General features: G+C 49.1%; 2 protein-coding genes across 2 annotated transcripts; both read left to right on the top strand.

Moving 5' to 3' along the window:
- Window positions 1–3,899: 3,899 nt before the first annotated feature.
- LOC135577398 (mitochondrial ribosome and complex I assembly factor AltMIEF1) lies at window positions 3,900–4,771 on the top strand. The gene is made up of 2 exons (XM_065046930.1): window positions 3,900–4,075; window positions 4,351–4,771. Exons 1-2 carry the CDS (start codon window positions 3,921–3,923, stop codon window positions 4,586–4,588), a joined length of 393 nt encoding a protein of 130 aa, XP_064903002.1. The 5' UTR covers window positions 3,900–3,920; the 3' UTR covers window positions 4,589–4,771.
- Window positions 4,772–5,662: 891 nt separating this feature from the next.
- On the top strand, window positions 5,663–14,138 carry MIEF1 (mitochondrial elongation factor 1). Its single transcript, XM_005510080.3, has 5 exons — window positions 5,663–5,787; window positions 5,917–6,065; window positions 6,202–6,382; window positions 8,378–8,640; window positions 9,744–14,138. Exons 2-5 carry the CDS (start codon window positions 5,922–5,924, stop codon window positions 10,548–10,550), a joined length of 1,395 nt encoding a protein of 464 aa, XP_005510137.1. The 5' UTR covers window positions 5,663–5,787; window positions 5,917–5,921; the 3' UTR covers window positions 10,551–14,138.
- Window positions 14,139–17,359: the final 3,221 nt, after the last annotated feature.

Below are 17,359 nucleotides of genomic sequence, written 5' to 3'. Positions count from 1 at the left end.
CCTTGTGATTGCTTGAGGAAAGTAAATAAATAGGTCTGCAATGAAAAAGAAAGCTGTTGAATGGAGTTAGACTGCTGAAAGGCCTCTTGCAAGGTCCATTTGCTAGAAGATGTTAAGGATATTAAGCCCAAGCTCAGATGGCATTTGTGGGTCACTACCCATCTTCCCTCTTGCATTTTGGATTTGCTTTTCGGCTCCTGTACAAGGCCAGCCTTCTGTTTCCAAGCACAGATGAAAACAGATGCCATTTGCACCTCTGCAGGTCATGTTCACCTCCCTGCTGCCCAGGGACAACTTGCTGGATGTCTCCCTGGCTGGGAATGGTCCTGCCCTTCTGAAATGGGTGATGGAAGTTCTGGGGATGATAGAATCATAGAATAGTTTGGGTTGGAAGGGACCTTCAAAGCTCATCTAGTCCACCCCCCTGCAATGAGCAGGGACATCTTCAACTAGATCAGGTTGCTCAAAGCCCCATCCAGCCTGGCCTTGAACGTCTCCAAAGATGGGGCATCTACCACCTCTCTGGGCAACCTGGGACAGTGCTTCACTACCCTCATTCTAAAAAATGTCTCTTGACTCCCAGGAGCAAAGGCTGCAAGCCAGGCTGAGAGGCAGTGGTTTGCTGCTTTGAGTGGCCAATAGAGCCTGTGGCAGTGGCCGCTTGAGTGAGAGGACCAGCTTCAAGCATGAGAAGACCAGCAGGGGAGTGGCTCCCAGGGAGGAGGGGATGAGGAAGGATGTCTGTGCCTTTTTCCAGATAACAGCATGGGTTACTGTGCCCTGTCACCCATGCCACCTTTGATATTTCACAACTTCACTTAATCGTTTGGGCAAAGGCCGTTATTGTTCTCCAGGTGCACAGCTGAGGTGTTCTCCCTCCTCTCCACCTGCACCTCACCCCAACAGGGTGAGTAAATTCCCTTTCTGGTAGGGACGCAGCCTGGAGGCACAGGGGGAACCCGTTCCCCGTGGCTGCAGGAAGAAGGAAGTCATCAGGCAACAGGGCTGTGCAGGCAATGGGGCACCGGGGTCAGCACCCCACCAGGGCAGCACAAGTCTGTGGGGCTGCTGGGTGGGTCCCCACTGGCTGTGGGTCAGCACAGGAGCTGGCTGGATTGTGAAACACGGGAGAGAGAGAGGATGTTGCTTCACTCTCTTAAGGCAGAGTTCAAGTTTTCAACGCCTGACACGTCACCAGAGGTCCGTGGATCGCACGGCAGCAGGGACGGCAGCGGTCACAGGTCACTCTGCCATTGCTCTCACCCTTCTCTTTGCAAGAGAGAAGGGGAGGTTGAACACCCCTGCCCGCATGGCATGAGCGTGGGGACCCCATCGCTGGCAGCGGGCATGGTGAGCTCCCGCGTGGCCTCCCCAGCGGGGCCAGGGCAGTCTGGGGACACGTAGCGTGGCAGGTCCGGAGGAGCTCACAACACGCACACGCAGCTGCTGGCGAGGGGCCCGGGAGCTGGCGGCTGGCCCAGGGGCGAGAAAAAAACAGAAAGAAACACTGAAACAGGCACAACCCAAGGAGGCCGGTCTGGGGAGGGGGTGCTTGTGGAGGCCCCCTTGGTCCGTGGCTGCCATGGCGGGAGGGCAGCAAGGAGAGCCCATTGTTGCGCAGCCCAATACAGCAGATCCCGTTCGTAGCGCATCAGGGGTTTGCCACACGTAGTGGTGCAAGTTTTGATCCAGATTTGGTAGTTTTGGGGACTGGGGTCACTACTGCACCTGCCCAGAGGCGACAGAGCCCTGTTGTGAGGAGTGAAGCGTTTCTGTGGATCAACAACCCAAGGAGGAGGCAGGAAGCTGGGAGGAAGGTTCAAAGATCGATTTTCATTCTGGCAGCAAGTTAAGGGTCAGGAATGTGAATGCTGCCTCTGAGGTCCCGCATAGCGCAGTATGTGAACCAGTGATCTGGAAACAAAGATGAGCAATATACCAAACATTTTTAAGAGATGACTCAAAGCTATTGACTCTTGAGGAGATCAGAAAGGACTGTAAGTAAAATGGAAGTGTGGCAAATGGGCAATAACACGCATTTGCCAAGGTTTAACTGAGCACGTGCAAAGTCAGAAAAGAGAAAACAAACTGCACATAAGAATTACAAAGCTCCAGATGGTCTCTAGCAACTCAGAAAAGGATCTGGATGTCACATAAACCCTGTCTCTGTGAGTAGATGCAGGTTAAAAAAAAAAAAGCACACAAAATATTAGCATGCAGAAGGAAGAAGGGGAGAATAATATGGAAAATATGATAATGCTATTATGTAAATCAGTAGCATGGCCTCTCTGGGAATACTGTCTGCAGTTCAAGTAAGCCTTTCTCAGAAAGGGCTGATTAGGGGCATGGCAAACTCACTCACAAAGAGAGATCAAAACGATTCAGGTTGTTTATCTCAGAAAGGAAACGAACAAGAGGAGATTGGCACGGAGCGAGCCAGCACCGAGCTTCTGGTTTTCTTCCTGCTCAGTTCTATCGCTGTCATATCTGGTGTTGCTGAGTAGTACGTGAAGTGGCCCTCCTCTGTCACACAGGGCTTGTTCTTTCTCTCACCCTCTCCCCCATGGGAGGCATGGCACATGTGGTTATGTTTTGTATTTTAGTAGGATCTGGTGAGGAGGAGATGACTAAGAAGTAATGATTGCTCCCCAAACTAGGCATTTAGTAAAGAAGGCAAGAATGGGAAAGGGGGATTTGCACCTGGACAAAGGGGTGGAAGGTCCTGGCTTCAGGAGGCTCTTGCCAGCTCCTCAGGCAGAGGAGGGGAGGCTGAGAGCTGCTGCAGTTCTCCCAGAGCCCTTGAGACTTCCAGACCCCAGGGTTCCTTGGAGATAAAGATAAGGAGCTTGAATTTGGTAAGTTATTCTGTAAAAAGCATCAGAGTAGTTCGAGGTACCTACAGACACATAGCATTAACCCACTGTTCTCTGCCTGCCCTGAAGCACCAAAGAAGCCTTCTCCATTTACCCTGCGTCACCCATGGCAGCCCGCATGGACAGCTGGAGACAACCGTGACAGCCTGCGCTGTGGAAGTCAAAGCACTGCGGCGTCCTGACCTTCCCCCTTTCTCACACGAGGCCCTTTGGCAGCATTTAGACCTGTCAAAGACTGAGCGACAGAAGGAAGTACCCATTATTGTTCCAGCTGTCCTGGGCTGTGGGGAGCACCCTTGCAGGCACACGGGGACACCAAGGCCGACAGCCGTTGGCCAACAAGGCCGACAGTTTCACCACAGCACACAGGCCCAGGCTTTGACGCCAAGGTGCAGCACAGCCTTTGACAGCCGTTGACGCCAAGGCCAACAGTTTCACCACAGCACACAGGCCCAGGCTGCTGACGTGACTGCCCGTGGCGGAGCAGGCCCAGCGCCCCGAGGCTGGCTCTGTGCAGGGCAGCTGCGGGTCCCAGGGGGAAGGGAAGACCCCATCACCCCCGTGCTGACAGCCCAGGCCCTGGTGGGCACTGGCTGCTCCACCCTGGGCCGTCTAGGCCCAGCCGGGTCCCTCCAGGCTGCACCACGGGGGTCACTTGCACCCCACTTCCCTCAGCCCCTACCCGCTGCCTCTCAGAGAGCTCCCGGCCCCCACCCCAACCCACCCCAGCTGTCCCGGCTGAGGAAGCCGCCTCATCACCCTCCAAGGGGCTCTGCCCCAAACCAGCTCAGCACCAGCCTCGCTCGTCCCGCTCCGGCCCGGCCCCAACCGGGAGCAACTGGCGGCGGCAGTTCCCCTCCCCGCCGGCAGGGGGCGGCCTCGGGGGGCGGGGCGGAGCGGCGCGTCCCCTCCCGCCTTCCGCTCGCCGCGCGGCAGCGCCCCGCCGCCAGGGGGAGACATCGCCGCGCCACCGCCCCCGTTCGGGAGCGCGCTGGCCGGAAGTCCCTCCGCCGGTAGGGACGGTTTGGGCCCCGGCGAGCGAGAGCTATGATTGGCGGCCGAGGTCACGACCCGGAAGCGGATCGGCCATGTTGCCGGGTGCCCCCGGGAGCGGCGCCGGGCGGGAGGCGGCGGGGCCCGCCCGAGGGACGCGGCTGCCGTGAGGGGCCCGGAGCATCTCCCTTCCCCCGCGGGCTCGCCCGGTGAGTGTGGCGCGGCCGGTCGCCGCGGGGCGTCTGCGGGCTCGACCCCGGCGCAGGACCTCGGTGGGGAGCGGGTGCCCGTGGGCAGGGCCGGGCCGCGGGGCCGCCGGCTTCCCCGCAACAGGGCGTCCGGCCTTGAGCCCGCGGGGGGGCCGTTCTCCCCGGCTGGCCCGCCCTTCCCGGGCAGTGTCTGGGGCCAGGCCGGGGGGCAGCCGGTGCGCCCCTCGGGGAGGGCAGCGCTGACTCGGGTCCCTTGCTTGGTCACCTCTCTGTAGGTCGCCCTTCTGCACACCGACCCCCATGGCCGCCTGGTCCCGGGAGGCCGTCCTGAGCCTCTACCGGGCTTTGCTGCGCCAGGGCCGGGGGCTGCGCTACACCGACCGGGATTTCTACCTCGCTTTCGTCCGCCGGGAGTTCCGCAAGAACCAGGGGCTGCAGCAGCTGGAGGACAAAGAAAGGCAGCTGGAAAAGGGACAAGCTTTCCTGCAGAGTAAACTCGGGGGCCTAGTTTAGAGAGACCCTATAAAGCCTATTGACCCCACTTGTTTCCCTCTCTTTTCCAAAATCCATTCATCTACCTAGAGAGATGATTAACACGTCCTGTCCACCGCTGTCTTGAAGAAAAACAGAAGGTGCTTCTACAGGCACACCAGGAGGGCTCTCCTGTTCTCTTTACAAATGCGTTAGGTCACAGGTAGGTCACTTACGATGATATAACCATGTTCTTCTTGCCAGTATTACAGTTAACTTTGCGAGAGTGCGTTATTTCTGCCTAAGGATTAAGAGTGACTGTATTTCTGGTTCATCAAGGCAGGAATGTTCCTCCTTATATTGTAGCTTGGCCTTAGAAAAACCTAAGGGCTGTTTTAAACCAAGCAAGTCAGGCAGGCTCTAAACCTTTGAAACTGACTTAGAAAACTGACCTGGAGTCGGGCTGGAAGAGGTTCCTGGTGTTTTCATGTAGGTTCACTGAGGATCCACCTATGTGTATCTGGCCAAGGAAACTCTTTCCATTTAAATACCAAGATCAGGTTAAAGGGGAATTGAAGGAAAGAGAAGTACATGTGTAAGAAGATATTAATGTTCCTGTTACACGTGACTTGTATGAGAATCAAACCTTGCAGCCTTGAGGGCAGGAATAAATGTCAGGTGAAAGCAAGGGAGCTGTTCCCTTTGTGGTGTGTTGTGGTCTCTGCTGCTGATTCTTGGGTGTCTTTGAAGTATCTGGGATCAACTGTTGTCCAAAAGTGAGTGTGGGAGTGGATGCTCTGAGACTGCCTGCCAACTCTTGGGAAGATTCTGATTTGTTATGGACAGGCAGTTGACAATCCCTGTGTTGCCTTGTCTGGGTGCAAAATTATGCGCATTAGATTGAGAATAGTAAAATAAATTGGCATAAAAAAGGTGATGCTTTGTTTGAGAAGCATGAATTAAAAAGGCCGTTCATACAGTTCTATGTAATGTACGGGATTTTATTGCAAAATATTACTGAAGTAAACCTTAATTCATTTTCTAAAAAGCGTTAGGTGATTGCACAATTAAACTTGCTTAAATTATTAGAAGCCGCATCAAATTTGGGATGTTTTTCTTCAGGTGATAAACAAAGTTGGAAGCAAAGAAATGCCGTCATTGCAGAGCTTGGTCAGTGCTGTTCTGGCATGTTGGGGAATAAGCACCCGGCTTGAGGGAAGATAATTAAAGAAGCTGCAGGGGTAGGTGGTCCCGCCCTATGGATCTGTGCTAAAGCCCCAAGAGCTTTGGTGTGGGATGGAGGAGAAGGGGGCTGAACCGTTTGGGTTGCGTGTTTTTATCCATTTGTTTCATGCACCCGCTCCTCCCAGGTGCGATGGCAGGTGCTGGGCAGCGCAAAGGGAAGAAAGATGACAACGGCATCGGCACAGCCATCGACTTCGTGCTGTCCAACGCCCGGCTGGTGCTGGGTGTGGGTGGAGCCGCCATGCTGGGCATTGCCACGCTGGCTGTCAAACGGGTGAGCTTGCGGTTCAGCGCGGCGGCACGGGGGCACTGGGAAGAAGGAGAGGGGAACAAAAAGACCCGGGGTGGTGGGTAAAACGCAACTGTTCGGCCCTTAGCAACTCAGACTGTACGTGGTGGTGTTGCTTTAGATGTACGACCGGGCGATCAGCGCTCCCAGCAGCCCCACACGCTTGAGCCAGTCGGGAAAGAGAAGCTGGGAAGAGCCAAACTGGCTGGGCTCCTCCTCACGCCTGCTGGCCCAGGACATGAAGAGTAACCTCAGCCGCTCCCTGCAGACCCTTCCCACCGACCCTTCAGCCGCAGACACAGGTGAGGAGCAGGGTGATGCTCCTGCATTGCCAAATCATCCGGGCCCGTAAACCCTGTATTCATTTAAAGGAACACAGGAAAAAAAATACTCTGTCTAGCCCAGGATTTTGATGTTTTTCTTTTAAGCAGGTCTATTAGTAACTTCAAGAACTGGAAGTCAGATGGGGAACTAGTGAATAATAGTCATCTATTTGCATTCTTTATTCCTCTCATGACTTCATGGTCTTAAGCTTTATTCTTCCTCGGTCTTTTATCTTTCAAGCTGAATACTTACCTTCAGTCCTCAGAAAAAGCCATTCCATTCTTTTGAAGGTATTTGTTGCCTTTCCTTGGAACATTCTGGTTTGTTTGTGTGTTTTTAAGAGGAGAATATTCAAATTGTGAATGTAGTAGCAATTTATAACAGCATTTCCTATATTATTTCTACCTTTTTCTTAATAAATGCTTTAACACTGCTTATTTAGTGCTGCTTATCACTGAATTCATCAAGCTGTAAAAAGTGACCTGCAGTCATCTTTCCCAGTGGGATAATAAGTAATTTAGAGTCCATCAGTGTTTTGTTGGTTTTCTCTCACTAAATTTCACTTTCTAGTCCTGGTCATTTCAGGAGATTTACATGTAGAGATTTAAAATAAAAATCAGGACCAAGTTTTAAACTTGATTTCCAGATTCTCTGCAAGAAAGTCAGCTTCAGGATGGCAATGGGTTTTTTGCTGAGGAAATGTTAAATAACTAGATAGCTGGGTTAAATGGGGTCTAGATAATTTTGATTGGAGTCCTCAAAGACAAAGATTAAGCAGTAAAACAATTGATGATGATGTCTTGCACTCTTGACTTAAAAATAAATCTAAACTTAAGATAGAGGGAAAAAAAAAGCTTTTTCACAAACAGACAATGAAGTCTGGTTCCTTATGATGTTTCAGGCCATTTCCTTTTCACACAAACCCTCAAATCTGTCCAAAAGGCTCCACGGGACAAGAGACAGCAACTGCTGCGGTTGAGCGAGATGGGTCTGTGCGTGGCTCGGTCAGCCATTCTGCATGTGCTGCATGGCCAAATGCCTGTTGCCAAATAAATGCACAAAGCTGATTGTCTTAGTGAGGCCACTGACTTGGGGGTTTCTCCTGCACCTGTTAAGTACGACAGCCCTTCCAAAAATCTCTTACGTTCTTCCTTAATTCTTGTTGATAACTTTTGAAACTCCTGTTCCATGTTACAAGAAGTCTGAAAGATAGATGGGAAGCATTGACTTATTTCTTTAGGAAACCAGTCAGAAGAAAAGGGGCTTAGAGAATCTCTGCACATTTAACATCACTTAATTAGTCAGCCGGCAGTGTAGAGCACTGTATTGCCGGTATGTGCCTAAGAGTGTGCTGTCTCTTCTTCAGCCAGTGAAAGTTTGAGGTAAGTTTTCATTGGGGCTCTGATTTCCTGAGTTCTACTGGCCCAAGATCTGTTAACTCAGTGTCCTGATAAGTGTTGATCAGAGTTCTGACAATTATTTCACTTCCAAGTGGCATGATCTTCTCAGATCTCGTACCCTAGTCAGGACTGGAGTTTGCTCATAATTTGTAAAAATCCATTATAATGTTAAAAACTTAAGGAGGTAGGAATGGTTGTTCAAGAGTGTTTTATCTACCGCTTTGGTGTCATGTTAAAAGCTCAAATGGTAATGATGCTGAATTCTTTATGAAATTGAACTGAGGTACTGCCCATGTAGTCATTAAAATTACTTCCCTGTACATTGTGTTAGTCTTGTTCTGGCAAAATTCCAAATCTAGTAACTTGTTTTCATCTGGTTTGATTCTTGTAGTACTATGTTTTAAAGTTTCAGCACCTCCCTTTCGACTGGTACATGTGAAAAGCATGCAAAAATGTCTGCTGAAAGCTTCTTGAGACCGAGGAGTCTGTGCTTCCACGCTGCATATTTTCTTCTGTGGATCAGTTCACAGTGAAGCACTTCAGACGATCAACAGTTTTCCTTCTGTCTTGCAGACTTTTTCCGACCCACAAAGCCGAAGCCATCTGCCAAGAGGAGCCAAGTGGAGCTGAAAAAATCCCGCCTTCGTCTGTCTCTGCAAGAAAAGCTCTTTGCTTATTACCGGAGGAAGGTGGCCATCCCAGCAGAGGAGCAGGCCCGGGCCAAGCAGGCAGCGGTGGATATCTGCGCTGAGCTGCGCAGCTTCCTACGTGCCAAGCTGCCAGACATGCCCCTGCGTGACATGTACCTCAGCGGCAGCCTGTACGATGACCTGCAGGTAATTCCTGGGGCCACGTGATGGGTCATTATTCGGAAGGCTGACTAGGCAGGGACATTTCAGGCTTCCCTGCTGGCAGTGCTGGCTCAGCACAACATTCCTCTCTAATGGGAAGGCTCCTGGTGTCACCTTTCCCATCATGGAGCCATGTCTTGGTTTCTGCAACACTGTTTGAACAGGCTTGACCAGGCTGCTCTGGTCTTGTCTGCAAAGCATTGGCTTTTTGCTGTTTTATTTCTTCAGATTATCTCAGCCCTTTCCCCCTGTCTCTCCTTTTAGCTGTGTTGTTCTTGCAGTTTCTCTGGTAGTCCTCTGTTTTCTCTCTGTCCCTTCTGTCTCCTTCCAAATGCATGATATTCCCATAGAACTCCTCTGTATTCATGTAGGTTCTTCCCTACTCTTTTTTTTTTTATTAATGCATGACAGACCTGGATTGGACAGCAGTCCCTGCTGCATATCTCCCTGATGGCAAGATGCCCATGGCTATAGTGAGTGATTCAGAGGCACACTTCTTTGTTTGAGTCAGAGATCTGGAACGGAGTGTCGAGTGTCCAGTGAAACTTAGATGTGGGGTCTTAATCACTTTGGTGAAAAGGGATCTTTAATGACCTTTTTCCAAACGGTGTGGCAGACCGAGTGAGGGCAGTAACTAGTTGTAGCCTGGGATGATTAAACCATGGCAACTTAACCTTGTCTAGAAACTTAATACTTTGTGTCCTGTTTTAAATTATTGTGTAGTGTGGCTGTGCCCTGGGCCAGCTGCATCTCACTTCCAAGGAGTGGACTCAGAGCAATAGGAGGCAAAATGATTCATCTGCATGCAGTTCATGTCAGGTCCTGAAGTATGTAAAGATCTCTAAATAGCACATACTGTATAAGGACTAGCTTGGGTTATACCCTAGAATTTTCCCACTGACTATGGGAAAGAATCCCTCAGACTGTTTTTTGCAAAGGGAGGCTATGAATCCCACACAGAGAGGAGAGTGAGACAGCTGAATCCTTATTCCAAGTTCCTCTGAATGGAAGGCTATGTAAAGGCGGTGAATAAAACTGCATGTGAAGGGGGAAGGCTTGTTCTTACCGACTTTTCTCTCTTGTGAAAGGTAGTCACAGCTGACCACATCCAGCTCATCGTGCCTCTGATGCTGGAGCAGAACCTGTGGTCGTGCATCCCTGGGGAGGAAACCATCATGAACATTCCTGGCTTCTACTTGGTGCGTCGGGAAAACCCAGAGTACTTTCCCCGTGGGAGCAGCTACTGGGACCGCTGTGTGGTGGGAGGTTACCTTTCCCCCAAAGCTGTAGCAGACACCTTTGAGAAAGTTGTAGCTGGCTCCATCAACTGGCCAGCAATTGGGACTCTCTTGGATTATGTGATCCGTCCAGCAGCTCCCCCAGCAGATTTGACACTAGAAGTCCAGTATGATCCAGAACGGCATCTTTTTATTGACTTCCTACCATCCCTGACGCTGGGTGACATCATCCTTGTGGCCAAACCCCATCGACTGGCCCAGAATGACAACCTGTGGAGACTGAGCCTGCGGCCAGCAGAAACGGCTCGGCTGCGAGCCCTGGACCAGTGTGATTCTGGCTGTCGCTGCTTGTGCCTGAAAATCTTCAAAGCGATATGCAAGTCCAACCCAGCCCTGGGCCACCTCACTGCCAGCCAGCTCACCAATGTCATCCTGCACCTCTCCCAGGAGGAGTCCGACTGGTCCCAGGACATGCTGGCTGATCGCTTCTTGCAGGCACTGAAGGGGCTGATCCGCTACCTGGAGGCAGGCGTCCTCCCTAGTGCTCTGAACCCCAAGGTGAACTTATTCTCAGAGCTCACCCCTGAAGAAGTGGATGAGTTGGGCTATACCCTCTACAGCTCTCTGTCAGAACCAGAGGTTTTGCTGCAGACGTAATGTGGCCTTACCTAAGGAAGTCTTGACAGGGTTTAGCCAAGGTGGACTTGGATTTCTGCGAAATATGTCTCCTCCACTTTTCTCTGTCTGTCTCCTTTCGGTTATTGTTTCCTGCTGTGGAGTCGGTGCTCCCACTGAATTTTTTGGTGCTACTGGTCCATTTCCACCATCTCTGCCCCGCCTGGTACCCATTGGTTAGGGAAAAGAGGCTAAAACAGCAGCTCTAAGATTCTGTTGCATAAATTCCGCTGATGTTTAAGAGTCTACCAGAAAAACAAACCAAACTATGCACTTCTTTCTCCTGTAGTACACTTACTGCAGCAAGTATATTTTGGTCCAAAGAAGGTGGAACTGGGCTGGTAAATCCAGTGACAGTTTTAGCAGATTTTCACTGAGGTCCTTTCCTTCAGTCCGTCTATGCCCCATGTTGTTTTTTTCTCTGCTGTACCACACTGTCTCTTCCTTTTTTTTTTTTTTTCTGCTTTTTTGTCCCTTTGATCCAGTCGTGCAGGGCAGACTGAGGTGTTTTGGATAGGGCTGTTCTTTTTCTTTCTGAGTGGTTAATGATTACGCTGGCAGTATTTAGGGTCATAGAGCCTGGAAGAGGAGAATGCCCAATGGCTCCTTCCCCTATGGAGCCTTCTCATCCTTTGCAAGCTGCCTTCAGGAATGAGGGCTGAGGCTTGTCCAGTCTGCTGCAACACAACCTGCAGCGTGGGCAATTCTGACTGAAGCTGTCATAGGGGAAGAAGATACCCTTGTGGTCTGGTGGTGTGACGAGGCCGAAGGAGCAGGGCTTGCCATTCCTGCCCAGCCAGATCTGCTGGGTATTGCTGGTGGGAATGGCCCTGGGAATGGGGAACAGGGCGGCTCCTTGGATGTCTCTCTCTGGCCTGGAGGAAGAGAGGCTGATTATAGAGGAGGGGTGGGAGACACACATGGGAACGGTCTCTCTTTTTTTTTTTTTTTTATCTTTTCCGCAAGAGCTTATGGCTGTTCTGGTTTATAGGAGGTAGAAGCAAGACTGTGTGTGTGCCTGAAAGGGCTTTGTAATAAGCACACGTAAGCCAGATTCTCACCAGCTATAGGTCTGTGAAGGTGATAGGACTGACCTGATGTCATCAGCAAGGTTCTGTCCCATAGAATGATGTTAGGGTACATATGCAGAGCTGGCATTCAGAGATACATTGGTGTTGCCATCTGTTCTCAGTGTGTGTTTTAGTCCCCTCCCCAGCCACCTCAGAGAGCCTGTCTGTCCCCTTCCTCATACCCATGGGCTGACTTTCCAGTGCTCCCAGTTTACAGTGACTCTTAGAAAGCTGGTGAGGGCACACCTTCCCACTCAGTCTGTTTGGACGTGTTGGTACTGCAGTTCTGCCCACTCTGGTTTATAGTTGCTGTCAAGCCCTTCTCCCCTGGCTGCCCTCCCATCTGCTGCTTGGACTGCGGTCCGGGTTTTGGGGGGCACCTCCTGCGCTGTTGGTGTCTCCTACACTAGCCATGTGGACTCTGCATACTATTCTGCATTTAGCCTTCTGGCCTCTGTGTTCAGAACAGGGGAGGGAAGGGGCCGTCCTGAGTCTGGCGCTGTGTCTCTCTCCAAAGACCAGTCTCATTACAGATACTTGCCTTTCCCCAGCTTTAGCACGTTTTATTTTTTTCCCCTTGCCGTCCAGCCTCCCTGGACAATGGTGAGGGGTACTGTGGCAGCAGAGTTTGGAGGAGCAGGAATCCTTTTCTCTTTCCTTCCTCTCAGGACCTACTTCTCTTTGACAGAGAATTTTCAAGGTGAGTTTCAGGAGCAGAACACTGAGGGGAGTCTTTAGCCCTTTTCTTTTTAGAGGCAGTGCTGGTGAGATGATGGAGGAAGCATCTTTCTCAGACAATCCATCCATTTTAGCCAATGTGTCAGATAGTATTCCATATACAGTGATAACACAACATTGCATTTTAAATTATTTAATCATTAGGGTACTGGTATTTTCTAGACTGCCAGATGCGTACTTTGAAGTTTGTGTGTGTATATAAAGACTGTAGTCTATAAAACAGAAATTCTGTTTGTATGATTTTGTGTTTTGTAAGTTTTGCAGCAGTCAGTGTTGGTCAGCTGTTGATTGCGCTACACTCTGGTTCCCAGATTTTTTCCCCTCTTCCTTTCCCTGTCCTCCACTGCCTTTCTGATGTCAGCCTTCTTACCCTGAAAGCAGACAGATGAGACTTGGAGCCTATACACTATTGGGGAAAATTCCCCTGTCTTCTAATTACTTGAAGGTCAACAAAAAATATTAAAATATCAGGGTTGTCAGGAGTTCCCCGTAAGTTCATTCCTTCAGTGTGATCTCACCCTTACTTGGTGCTGACTCCAATACCGTGGTCTTCACACAGAACTGAGCAGCAACGTGGTTTGGAATAATCAAAACTATAGATATGAAAAAGGTGGGACATAAGCAAGAAGCCACTGTTTGAGCTGGCTTGAGAGCACTTGTCACATACATATCTGTACATAGATTGTTTGTTTATTTGTTTTTTTACATGAATGCTTTTTCTTCCTGGCAACCTAATGAATTAATATTTTATGGCCATTTCTTGCTGCTATTGAGTTCAATTGGTGTATCAAATGGAGACTGAAGCGGCCTTTTACCTTTTCTGTAGACTGTACTCCACTTTGACTCACTTCCATCATTTCTTCCCTTCAGTTTTTTCCCTCCTCTGAGCTAGCAGAGGAGGCAGATGCTCACTTCCCACAGGCAGCCACCACAGCAGACAACAGCTGCCCTGGCAGTGGCAGTCTCAGCAAAGGCCAAAGATGTAATGGGTCACAGAGACACTGCAACTAGGAGTATTTCAAGAGCAGGGTCAAGCGTAAGGGGCAACAGAGGCAGGGAAGAAGGAGCAGGGTAAGTCTGCAGGAAACTTACAATCATGTTGTACCCAGCCTGTGTGTCACACTGTTGCAGGGTCTTTCAAACTGGCACCTTTCAGTATTAAATGCAGTACACGTGTTGATGTACAGCCCGGCGGGCTGTCTTACCTAGAGGTCGGCTCCTTCTGAGTCAAAGCTGTAGCACAGAGCAGGAGGACCTAAAGCTGAATGTGAAAAGGGCAGCTCCCAGCCACCTTCCTGGCAGAGCAGCTCAGAGACAAATTGATTGTAAGAAAGCCCAGCGCGTGTCTTTTATTGTTTGCTGCCTGGGCTCCAAGAATGCCTTGGTGTGTCCTGCTATAGCTTAGCTCACATGAGCTTCCCGTGAGATTGTAGTCTTGTTCCTGTTACTGCAGGGCGAGGACCAACTTGTTCAGCAGTGGAGTTTCACTGCTGCTGAGTTCCACAGCTAATCCTTTAAGTCAGATGAATTTCTGTTCTATGTTTAAAGGCAGTTGTGGAAACAAGAGGCTGCTTTGTGCCTCCTGGCAAGCTGCCATCAGGGCCCTTGCTCTTAGCACGTGGGTATTCACGGTGTGAAGCGAAGAGAGGTTGCCCCTCTCTCCCAGGCCTGGAGGCTGTGGATTTGCAAAGGGGAAAGTCTTAAGCGCATGGTCTGTGACAGAGTGTGTGAAATTCTGAAATAAAATGACTTTCCACAGTAACTTTGTTGTCTCTGGTGTGTTTATAAACAAAGATGCATCTCTCTGCTTTTGTCTCTGCGCATCCCCTTTATGCTGACATAATTCTGCACCACACCAGTGCTTGGGGACCAACGTGCCCCTTGCTGATTCACTTGCTTTCCCTTTACAGCTCTGCAACTTGCCTCGAGAGAGCAATCACCTGGCTACCGCAGCATGCTGGCTCCTGGCAGCGTTCGCACGAGTCACAAGATGATGCGTAATTACGGCGCTGTGCCTCCCCTCCTTTCCCCGATACCCTGCATGCCCGGACAGGCACCCGCCTTTCATGTGGCTCCCCAGACTTCACAGGCTTCTGTGCCTCTTAATATTAAAGTTTTCTGTGCAGACTCCCCCGCCCTTGCTCAGTCACACGCTGATTTCTAGGTGCCAATCCTCTCCCACTCCCAAATGCCCTTCTCTCTTATCCAAGTATCAGTCTGGGGGGGATGAGGAGGCTGCTGGGCCACCGGCCTGTGCCTGGTGTATTGAAGCTCTTCTCAGTAAGACTCAGTTTATGTGCCTACTTGGGAAGGCAGGGCAGAAGTGTTGGACCCTATGGTGACAACATTCTCTTGTGAGACCTGTTTTAATGAGGACTCCGCAATTAACATTTGACTATTTTAGAGGATGTGTTTACGAAAGAAAGGGAGTCTACATCTCTTAACATTTTTTTCCCTGATACTCTAGGTCGGTGTTGGTTTGGTTTGCTTTTGTTTAGTTTGTTTTTCCTTTAATCTGTTCTGTGGTAGAAGCAGATCAGATGAGATCAAGCACATTTCACGTCATAAGAAGTTTTATGGGAACAGCGAAAGCAAGCTGCTCTGTGGAATCTGTACCAGATATTATCCCCCCCTACCCCCCCCAAGTTAATACCCCTGGAAAGCCTAGGGCTTGTAATACATGTTTAATGTTAATGCACCTTTGCATAAAAGCTGTCCCGGCATGAATAGGGAAGAAAGATCAAAAGATAGGGTTTGTTTAATGGAGAGAAGAAATAATTGAGGGGAGTCAGGATAATTATTTCAAGTATGCAAAAGGTTGCTACAAAGAAGAACATAAATGGTTCTTTAGGCTGCAAAGACTCAGCATTTCTTTTGTTTCTAGCCTAAGGAACAAACAGCTTAGGAGGAGAATGAATTTTAGAAAAAGCAAAATATTTTGCGCATTTTGTTGTGTAACCACAGTCATGTCCTGGAAATTAATGTAGCTGAGGTCACATTTTACTTATTTATTTTTGCATGTCTTCATTATGAAAATAAATAAATTCCAGCCTGACTATTCCATAGCTAATCTTAGGCTGGGAGAATGTACCCCAAATTTGAGATTATCATGCTAAAGTGTTGAACTGTATGTTAAATGTTTCTTTTTTCCCCCCAAATTCTTAACCACCTCTGTGTTTTGTTTAAGGTTTATTTTAATATTCCAAGCTCCAGCAAAGCTGCAAACAGCTGCTGCTTTTTAAATTTAGTCTCATGGAAAAAAGAGGAGCCTCTTCCAAAAGAAGAGTTTCTTTTCCAGATAAGATATGTTGGCCCACTACCTGCACCAGGTATGATTTAATGGCTCTGGCATGGCTCAGTGAATCTGGGACTGGATCTTGAAGCGTTGAGCTTTACCCACAGATGCAGAAGGCAAGAAATGGGAGACTCTCCCTCCTACCAGTGAAACCCAGCATTGGCTTCCAGCCCTTGCAGGACTGCTGCAGTCTAGACACTTGGGGAACTGTTTGAGGTATCTGGATTTTATCTTCTTTATCCTTGTCAGCCTGAGTTTTATGATCTGAGGTATTCAAGAAATATCCTCCCTTTTTTCTAAGATTCAAAACCTTTAAATATCTCATATAACAAGTGTGTCCCCTACACAATCATAGATAGCACAGTGTGAAAGTTTTGCTAGCATACTCTGAGAAGGACAGCGTTATTCACAAATCATGGAGCCAGAAATGAGTAGGCTGATAATATCTTTAGAGTACGAGATACCGGGGAATAATCTTGCAAATGGTAAGGTGAAAGAGGGTGGTCAGAGCAATGGGCAAGGCAGGGGAGATCTGAATTCCATACACAGAAAGTGTTACTATCATTTTATGAATAGCAGGAGAGTGAGAGACATAATTTGGCTCATGGATCTCAAACTTTTCATGATTTAAAGCTTTCCTATGTGCTTATGCAGAAGTCAGTTCTGAACAAAATCACTTTAAACACACTAAAAGTCGGATTGATTTGATTTTTATTTTGCTGCCTTGGTTCAATTTCCCTGGCTCCAGTGGCTAAGTAGCTCTTTGATCTGTCTATTAACACTTGGTGCTAAGCTTCTCAGGGGAAATATATATATATATATATATATATATATATCAATTCTAACCACATTCTTCATGCAAAGCTGCCTCTGTACAAATAACAGGCAAAAGTTGCTTGCTTGAGTTTTCAGTTTTGTTTTGGATTTTCTAGTTTTAGGCAACAGTTCCTTTGGTTCAGCACAAGCCCACCCTGTCCCCTGCCTCCCGCTGTGGCAGAATCGTTACCATTTCGCAGAGGCAACGGCAGGGGTGATACACAGTCCCATTGGACATCCCACTGCAATGATCCCAGACCTGTAAGATTCTGCTGGTCTCATTCTGCTCAGCACTGCAAAGGACAGAGACCTAACGGGCAACAGACACAAGGTGTAGATGGCAAATGATGGAGCATGTTTGTTCTTTACCTGTCCCATGACAGACGTTACTTCAAAACTCATCCTGGCAGGCTCTGTATTCACTTTGAAAGGCAAGAAACAATCACTCCTGTGAGCAGTATGGCAGAAAGACATATTTGCCTTCAAACTCCTGAATTTATTTAGCACAGAGGATAGTTAACGGCCTTGGATATAATAACTACTGCCACTTATATAGATAATACAATTTGAATTATGTCCAACTCCTGGTTGTTGTAGCAGCGGTGATATGCTGTCAGAGAGCCTGAGATACACTGAAGCAAAGGTAGTACAAGACTCAGAAATCCCACAGGCTACAGAGCTGCAGCTCCCACGTTGCTTGTTACAGAGATGTTGGCAGAGGTCCCAGCTTCCTGGCATTCAAGTGGAGGTTGGGGGTTTTGCTGAGGCAAGCGCGTGACCAAGGCACAAACCTTCTCTTTTCTAAATCACCGCCTGTGGCCATGAGAGAGATGGTAGCAACCATCTAGTTCAGTGCCTTTTCTTGAACAATT

The sequence above is a fragment of the Columba livia genome, chromosome 1, assembly GCF_036013475.1.
Source record: "Columba livia isolate bColLiv1 breed racing homer chromosome 1, bColLiv1.pat.W.v2, whole genome shotgun sequence".
NCBI lineage: Eukaryota > Metazoa > Chordata > Aves > Columbiformes > Columbidae > Columba > Columba livia.
The sequence above is the reverse complement of the archived record's forward strand: the minus strand, read 5'-3'. Positions and strand labels throughout refer to the sequence as shown.